At 35.5% G+C, this 9487-nt stretch overlaps 1 protein-coding gene across 1 annotated transcript; it reads left to right on the plus strand.

Annotated features, from left to right (window-relative positions):
* Nucleotides 1–373: 373 nt before the first annotated feature.
* Nucleotides 374–6435, plus strand: UFM1 (ubiquitin-fold modifier 1; the record flags this gene model as incomplete). The annotated part of the gene is made up of 4 exons (XM_010087689.1): nucleotides 374–431; nucleotides 3449–3488; nucleotides 3895–3927; nucleotides 6368–6435. Coding segments are annotated over 4 exons (199 nt in total), but the record flags the coding sequence as incomplete, so codon positions are not given.
* Between the last annotated feature and the right edge of the window lie 3052 nt (nucleotides 6436–9487).

Here is a 9487-nt window from a genome sequence, read left to right on the forward strand (position 1 = left end):
CGGCCTGGCTGCGTGACGCGAGGCGACCGTGAAAACCGGCGGCAGCGCAAACGTATGAGCCGCGGGGCTTTTAATGGTCCTCCTGACAAGGCTTTCCCGCGAGGGGAAAAAGTGTTTCCATCCCTCCGTGTGAAGCAAGAGGTGGTTTTCTGCTGTTAACTCACCTGCCAGGGCTTTTCTGTTTCGTTTCACTGCCATGTATATTTTTGTTTGATTTTTAGGCTTTGATTTGGACCTTAAAGAGTACACGCACAGCCTTGGCCAGAGTTTTACCATTGCTAAAAGTGAAATGTTAATCTGTAGTTTAGTTACAAATGGAGTTGCTTTACAGCTTGTCTTAGCAGGCATGTGTTTACTTCCCTTGTAATTTCAGGTTAAGTGTGCCTGAAAGTACACCGTTCACAGCGGTCTTGAAGTTTGCTGCAGAAGAAGTAAGTAGAAAGGGGTTACATTGGTTTTTAACTTTTTGAACGTTTCTGAAAGCAAAAGCTTTTTAATTGTAAAATACAGTGCTTAGTTCCACTAAGAATGTTCTTGTTGGTTACGCATGGGGACAAGCTTTACTGGTTGTCAGTGGGTGCCAAAACTTGCAAAATCTTAAACTTAGCAATTCTTGCATAATTTACACATCAGCAGGAGATACTGACACACTTCCTGTTCTTCCTTGCAGTTTAGTTAAACTACTTTATATCAATAATGAAAAAAATTTATGACAGGGAACATAATTTAAAGAAACTACTGTTGAATATTTAATACTTTAAATTGCTTATGTGCAATATCCGGAAAATTATTTAGAATGATTCAGGAAATTTTTAAACTCTTCTCACATTCAGTTCCAGTAGTCTCTGACTTTGGAAGATTTATAATTTTTTATTATGGAAAGTATTGGGATTAGGCATATGGGCTAGATTCAGATAAACAGAGATAAGTGAATAAAACTTGGATAACATGTTCTTTGGTTTCCTAATGTTTCATCTTTCACATGGAATCCAAAACCAGTAGGTGCTTCTATGGTGTATTTGCAGGGATGCATCCTGTTTGTTTCAGATTAAGTGTACAGAGATCAAGAGATGTTCATCTGGGTGTAAACAGTAAAATAAAGTGCTCGAAAGCATGATGGATTTTTTTTCTTCTAGCAAGAGCAATCAGATTCAGCTGAAAGTCTGTTCTTGCAATTCCCCTTCTGTCCTTTTAGGAAAACTTGGGAAATTTTGGGTTACTGAAAATTTCATTTGTTCAAGCATTGGAATTGTAATAAAATTAATAATTAGGAAGGATAATAAACTACATGTCTTGAGTCTCCTTATGTTGTTAGTGTTACATCAGTATGTGACAGAAGTTCTTAGTGGAAACACAGCTTGTGGGAGGAGGTTGTGGACTGTTTGTTGTAACTTTATTTGAAGAGAACGATGTACAGGATAATAAAGATATTTGCTAATTTGATTGCCTTTGTTTACTAAGCTTTTTTCCCCACTATTTTAATCTGAACTAATGCAGCTGTGCCCTCACAATCCATACATAGAGGTAGACTGAAAAGTCTGATAGAGTAGTATGAGGGACCAGGAAGGATTGCCGCAGGACTGAGTAGCTGGAGACACCAGGAATGGAGAGGCCATTTGTTGTGGGAGGGTTGCCATCAAACTTGTTAGCTTTACCTACTACTGGAACCACAGTGTTAGTTGTTGATAGAACCCTCTGTGAAATGGATTTAGAGAAGAATTAATCACTTAAATATACACATTTAGCAAACTATTCTTTTAGTTGATGTATTTTGAGCATCCATGGGAGTTTTGCTGTTTGACCTCAGACCACTCTGGATCAGCACAGTTTTATACAGTAATTGTAGATGTGTTTTGGAGGCTCTATATGATTAATTAACGGTGCATTAGCTGTTACGAGATGGCATATTATTTTTTCCATTCTTACTGTTAAATATGTAGCTTCTGCTTTATCAACTTCATTATTCAAATCTTGCTCTGAAGACAAGTTGTTGCTTTCCTTATGGCCTTTCTACAATGACACCAATATCTAACTTATCTTTTGCAGAAATCACTGTTTTCATGTCACCCTGCAAGATGGGGAAGTGACATGATTTATCTGCTGTGGATAAAAGCTAGGAGAAAATAAGTGAAAAAAATACTGCTTATTTTGTGTTTCAGGAGATAAAAAGAGCCATTTTTTTTGTATATTAATAATTAATTCCTATGTTCAAGCATGGTTTCTGTGAGCTTTACCTGTCGCTATTAATGCATAGAGTTTCTGCAAATCAGACCTGGAAATCCTAAGTTGAGCAATCAGAAAATGAGGAAAGCACACCTACTGAATGCTATTGAAAGCCACGGCTTGAGTGATTTCTTCAGCAGATGGGAGGGCTCTGCAGTTCTTCCAGGGCAGCACTTAGTGTTATCATTCATAGTGAGCTGCCCTTTTCTCTCACTGAGTGTGGAGAGGAGGATGAAGTGACTTGCAAGGAGGTTTCACTGGTACTTGCTCATTGCTGAGACACCATTCTTTTACCTTACAGATTGTTAATGGTGCTAAGTAAAGAAATCTCAAGGATCAGCCTTTGGTGCTCAGTCTGACCAAGCACTGATTGACTTGTACCCACCCTACCCTTTCTGTCCTGTGTGGTCCAACCACATTATGTAATGCAGGATTTGTCTTTGGCCCTGCTTGGCTCCCTCTAGTCCTGAGAAATAATGATTTTTGTCTTCCCCATCTCAGTTCAGATCTTCTGAAATTGTTTGAAGCCTGTATGTATGTCCTGGGTGAAGCAGCCCCACCTGAGTAGGGCTTTTCATATTGTAAAACTGACCCCATATGATGGGCATGGAGATGGGGTACCATGGAGGTACATGGTGGTGAATGAGGGTACAAAGGCTGCTTAGGCTGATGTCAGAAATCTAAGGAGGGAGACAGCTCTGATGTAGTGTTGTTAATGCTTCCTTTCGTAAGCAAATCCTGGAGTGAACTCCTCTTGGAACAGTGCGGTTGGAGAGCTCCCAATAGAACCAAAGAGAAAGCTAGGAAATTGGTCAAAATTAACCAGCATTAGCTCAAGCTAATTCTTGTTTAACTCCTGTTAGACATAACAGGTATGCTTAGAAGTTAATTTCCATACATTTTAGGTATTCCTTTGTTTAGTGTAAGAAGAACTAATATTTCTTAACTTTGTGGATGCCTAACTTTTGTATTTTATCCAATAAGTAATAATATTTGTATTTAATTAGTTGTTTAGTACTGAAAATTTTGCATTCAGTGTTGAGGTGTCTAATCAACTTTGACTTTAAACCTTTATTTTGCTGTATATATAAATCAGAGGGGAATCTTTTCTAGTATTTTTTTTTGAGCCTGAACCAGCTAACATTGTAATTTCTTTGAATATTTGCTGTGTATTTTTTGCTTTAACTATGTCTCATATGTTATTTGGTCTTCTTATTTCCTTTAGTTCAAAGTCCCTGCAGCAACAAGTGCCATTATAACAAATGGTAAGAATACAGTTTATATATTTTTTAATAGTTTTTGTATTGTAGTTTCAGTGAAGTGGTATTGATAAAAGCAAAGGTGTCTTTCACAACCTCTACAGACTGCAAACTGAATTTAATAATATTGCAGCATTGTTCAAATTGCGAATGCATGGGATGGAGGTATTAAATCACTAATATTATTAATTTGGTTTTGTCCAAATACATAGCTTGGATTTTCTATGCTGAAGGTTTCTTAGTAGCTCCTGTGATTAGACTATTTTTTGCTATGGGAATTAGCTACATGAAGATCTGATGTAATAATTATATCTTGTTGGTACATTTTTTGAGATGTAAGTTTAGTGTAGTAAATTGTAATATGTATGTTTCATCTTCCCCCTTTTTCTTTTTTTTTTTTTCTCTTTCCTAGATGGTATAGGAATAAACCCTGCACAGACAGCAGGTAAGTTATTATTTATGAAGCCCAGTATTAAAAACCTCGGTTACTTTAATTTGAAACTAGTGCATAGCTCTTGGGGTTGATTAATATTTTAAGTTTTGTTTTCTTAAATGGGAGAAGCATTACCCAGTAGTTGGAAGCTATAGTCAATGTAGTATGTAAAATGTTAAATCCACAGAACTATTGTTCAGCATTTGTTTATTTAGGTCTGTGAAAAAATGAGGAACTTCTGATCATCAGAGCTTAGCTATTTAGTATGCAATTTAAAAGATTGATACTGTATTGCATGCTACTGAAATAGCAAGTAATACCTATATTTTTCCCCATTATAGCAAGTTCCATATATTCACTATTTTAGCAGCACTTCTCATGAAAGTATGTTTAAAAAATAATACTTCAGTTTTAGAGCAGGCTCTTTAGGTGCTTTGGAAAGCATGTTTTCGAGAAGAGAGGATCTTGCCGATAGCCCTCTTGTTCTCACCAAGGGAATCCAGGTGAGAAATCTGATTGCAACTATGGAGGCTTGCTGTGAGACAGGAGTTTGTCACTGAAAGTGTAAAGCTTTTCCCCATCTCCTGCTGAAAAACTGAAATACATGGAAATGTAGTACAGATTTGTACTAATAATGTACAGTTAGTACAACAAAATTGTACTAATAATGGTCTGTTATCCTGAAGCAGGATTCTGTGGACTTGTTCTTGAAAAGCTATACTTTTAAATTAATTTGGAAATTATTACAGTAATCTAATCTCAACCAATTTGAGACAGGAGTTAACAGTGGAGTGGAGTATCTTGTTAGGGAAGAAATGTTTATAACTTTCTACTAATAAGTAATAACAATGGCTTCAGTGCTTGAGGAATGCAGTCAGCCAGTGAAAACGGTGAATCTAATTTTACTCCTGCTTGCAAATATGATGGAGACTTGCCACTTCTCTGTTTTTTGCGTGAAATCTCTGCCAGGTCTTATTCCTTTGAAACATAGGGTAAAAAATACCTTTTTTTTCCCTTTCCGTTTTTTCTTTTTTTTTTTTTTTTGCCTTTGCATATATTAAAGTTGCTGTATATTGAACAGTTACGTTAGTCTTCAAAAACTTCCTAAAATAAGATGATCTAGGAATAAAATTTTAGTAATCCGTGGGGATTTCAGAGGTTTTGTACTGTTCCACTGTTTCCCCACCTTGCTGAATAAAAGTACTCCTCAGGTATGACTTTCATTCTCCCTACATGATTCCATGGAGCAGGATGATGAAAGCTGAAAACTTAATTCTTGAATTGAAAAGCTTCGCACTTAATTCTTGAATTGCTTTCAATTTTAAATCCTCAATAGTGTGCCATAACTTTAATAAAACCATGGTGATATTAATGATGGAAACAGACTGAGAGGTGGGGTGAACTGCTGTCTGCATGAGATGCAGCCGAGGCCTGTTTTAAATTTTTAGAGTTTTATGCTGGCCACTGAAATACAGATAACTTTTCATCTAGCTAAGTAAGCTAAGTTCTCTGGTTTGCTGCTTGTTTGAATAAGTGTTAAATATCTTCATCTTTTTTTTAATGATGGCACTCTACATCCCTGAAATGGGGTGCTTGAGAGAGAAGTACAATTATTCTGTTTTTACAAGTCAGCACAAAGATGCATAAGAATAGGTAGATAATCAAAAACCGATTACATATAGTCTGTTCTTTGCAGTAGCAGTGTGAACTAGAGGAAAAAAAAGGTCCATATAGTAATTAAATAATGCATCACTTTTAGCTATGTGATTTCATTTTCAAATATTACATTTAGTAGAAGAAAATAGTGACCTGAATGACAATCCTGAATACATGCAGAAAATATTCTAGACGTCCAAGTATTAGAAACTTTTAAGTTTCATACTATTTCCTCTTGAAAAGACTATCATGATTAAGACTATACAGTAATAAATATTAAGCTCAAGGCGGTTTTTATGCTAAAATGAGACTGACTTATGCTTGGATATGTGGAGAGCCTTCCTAAAAGAAAAGTGCAGTTGAGGTTCTGAAATTAAAAGCAGATAAGTACTGAACCAAGGAAAGAATTAAAAATGAGTATATGCATGAATGACCTCAAGATAAAAAAAAATAATTATGGAGAAGTAAATCTTTGTTTCCTGCTCTTGAAATTATTATGGTGTATAAATGAAGTCAGACATTCAGTATGGAACTGCAAAGTTTGAAAGGCTATAGCTTGCAAGTCTTATTAGATGACTTTGGGTCTGGTATTTTTATTTATAAGTAAGAGCTCTTTGGAGTAAGAGGGATAGGATTAAATTCCATGGAAACATAAAACATATATTTCTGGTATATTAGAGGAATTACTACAAAGAAGTTAAACACTGACCTGACATTATTATGCTTCAAATGTGTATGCGTCTTTAAGTAACTTTTATTTTGTTGGTTGGTAACATATTCTGTTTTGTTTGTTTAGGAAATGTATTTCTAAAGCATGGTTCAGATCTACGGATTATTCCCAGAGATCGAGTTGGGAGTTCTTAACATTTCCTGAAAGCTTTGGGATAAGTGACATTGTCGTGCATCAAAGGTCTATTTATTTTGGAACTCCAAAGGGCAACTAATGAATTGGCATTTTTTAAAGCTAGCAAAAATTACTTCACAGGATTTGATTTTTTTTTTTTTTTTGAAACAGAGATACGGTTTCATTCTCTTGCAAAAATATGTTAACGCATGCACTGATTCTTCCCTGACTAGTAGAAGAATGGGCTGTTTGCATATTATGTTCCTGAAAGAAAGGTGGACTTCTATTCTTTTGTAAACACAAAGCCACAATCAATAGTTATTTAAATATTGTTGAGCCTACTTTGTGTAAGGGGGAATTGTGTTGTGATTTTGCTACAAAGAATTGTTCCAACTGAGTGCTAGAACTTTTTTTCTTTATTTTTTCTCTAAACTTACTTCCATGTTCAGACAGTTTTCACATTGTTGAAGTATTAAGCTCAAATGAGGGAATTTTCAGGGATTTATTACTCAAATAAGTAAATAACTGCCAAATGTTCCAAAGTAATTGGAAGATTTAAATACTGCAAATATTTTAGATAAAGGAGAAACCAGGGGTTTTTAAGTGTTAAAACTTCATTTGGCGTATTGTGAAGTTAAATTAAATGCAACTTCGGAGAATTTGAGACCTTATTTCCTGACATGACGTGCCATCAGCTGAGAAGGATTGCAGCGTAATTTGGGAACATGTAGGTACTGGTGAAATACGTCATTCCTTTTTCAGTAAATTAATATTGGTTCTTTCTGAAAGTCCTGTTTTGTTACTGCGTGTTATATGGGAAACAGTGTAACATTCACTGAAATGTTTGTGTTCAGGTTATATGCTTCTTGTTTATGAATTGCCAGAGGTAAATGATCATTCGTGTATTTTAATCAGAGAAATTGCAACAGAGTAAGATTTTGCCAGATTTTTCCTGTCCTACTGAGTTTAACAGAAGGAACAATGGGCAATGTAGCGCTTGGTTAAATTGTCACAAATACAACTGTCCTGTGCAATAATTGTGCTCTAGAAAGATGTTCAGATAATGTGTCAGATAGCACAGAAGTACAAAATGCCCTTCTGAGTGGGTGTAAATTGAGTATATAGCAGAAAGTCTTCTGAAAGTGATATTTGATTATAAACGCTTTCCATCTCTAAGACGAATTGTAAATTTCTGTGTTTTCCTTTATTTTAATAAAACAATTATATGAAAAAAGTGCAAACTTTGTTCGTCTCTCATATTCTCAATTAGATTTTGACAATAATTAAAAACTCTGCCCTTTCCCTTCTAATCAACATGCTCTGAGGTTCATTTCAAGCCAAAAGATTCTTATTATGCAGAATTCTATAGAACACTGCCCCCTTAAAGGGCAGTGTGCATAGTTTCTATTAATCTAATGCCACAATATAATTAGGATGAGCTAAATTAATTGCTTGTAATTTTTGTCTGCAAATCTCTTGACTCAATACCTGAAAAAACACCTGATACTGGAATACAACAAATTGGAGCCTTTTTTTTTTTCTCCTGTGTAAAGGTGCAATATAGTTTTTGAAAGGTTATCATGGCTAAATGCATTTTGAAACTAAGATGCTCTTGTGTTTATGTAAAGGAGGGTTACATAAAAATCATTTCAGATGGTGGCTAACATTTCTTACACAGTTACTTAGGTAATAACACAGATAGCAAAAAGTATTTGTTTGATATAGCATTGCAAGTAGTTTATATAAAGTGCAAAGAATTTGTTCATTTGGAACAATAACTGGTCTTTGTAGTACTTCCTGTGTTCGTTACAACTTTATCTTAATATGGCTCTACAATCTGAACATAACTTTCTGTTTGGTACAGAGGCTTAATTTCAGTGGTAAAATGTACTTAGCAGATGTTTGCAAGTTGATTTGACATTTGCATGTTCATTTTGTTATGTATAAGTCACGTTTGACATGGTTGTACAGGAAAAAAATAAGTTTAGAACCAGACTTCTTAGGGCTTGGGAGCTGTTATAAGACTGTGAAAAATGCTTTACTCTCAGACTTGTACTGGTTGGTCTAACCATACTTTAAGGCATGCTTTGGAAATCAGCTCTGCCTGGACTTTGTATTGTGTTTGGCTCTGGTTATAACGTGACTGGTGTTAAAATAAAGACTTCCATTGTTTGTGATTAACTTTGTCACACCTTTGCTGCAGTCAATTTAAAGGGTCTTTCTTTTTGTATTTTACATTTGTAAAAAGATGGCTGGTTTATGTTACAAAGATACGCTGTAAAGAGAAATTTTGACAGAATCATAAATGTGAAAAGTCCCACCAAAACCTTTAAACAGCTGTAATAATTTCTTTTTTTTGTTTATACAATATTATAGAAGTCTTATTTTTCCAAAATCTGTTATTTGATAGAATTTGAAGATCTCATGGAAATTTTTCGGGGAGGGAAGCACAATGATCTGAGGAAGTACAGAGGAACTGGAAGAGTTAGGAAATGTTATAATAATAATCATAATCATAATAATAGTTCTGTCAGTAGTATGGCTTTCTTCCTTGTGTTCCCAAGTCACAAAATCCAACTTTATTCTGCGTGTGAGATTAAAAGACCATTTTCCTCTCATGTTGCTACAAAATAATAGCCATAAACATCGTTGACAGCAGGTCTCAAAAGTTGCGAATTTTTCTTCTTTGTGTGTAGGTTGATTGTGAAAACCAGCTCCTGCTGCTTTTCCAGTGATAGAGTGAGCAGTCAAGCGAGAGAAGGAGCTGTGCCAGTACGACTGCAGAATGTTAGTGGATTCTGAAGGTGCTGGGGGCACAGCAGTCCTTTGTATGGTAGCATGTGTGTGGCTGTCAAACAGAGCACTTTAACAGGGCAGTGGAAAAAACCCAGTCCTGCAGTCATCCTACTAGTGCTGTGGAAACTGTGTTTCAGTGATACTAGCAGGAGTGGTAAGCTCCAGATGGGTAAAATTCAGTCCATGTGTTCAGATTTAAATAGAGTATACCCAACTATACATCTCAGTAGTGAATTTCAGCCACTGTTCCTACTGATGGAAGGTAAATACCGGGGA

The sequence above is a fragment of the Pterocles gutturalis genome, unplaced genomic scaffold, assembly GCF_000699245.1.
Source record: "Pterocles gutturalis isolate BGI_N339 unplaced genomic scaffold, ASM69924v1 scaffold22771, whole genome shotgun sequence".
In the NCBI taxonomy this organism is placed as follows: domain Eukaryota; kingdom Metazoa; phylum Chordata; class Aves; order Pterocliformes; family Pteroclidae; genus Pterocles; species Pterocles gutturalis.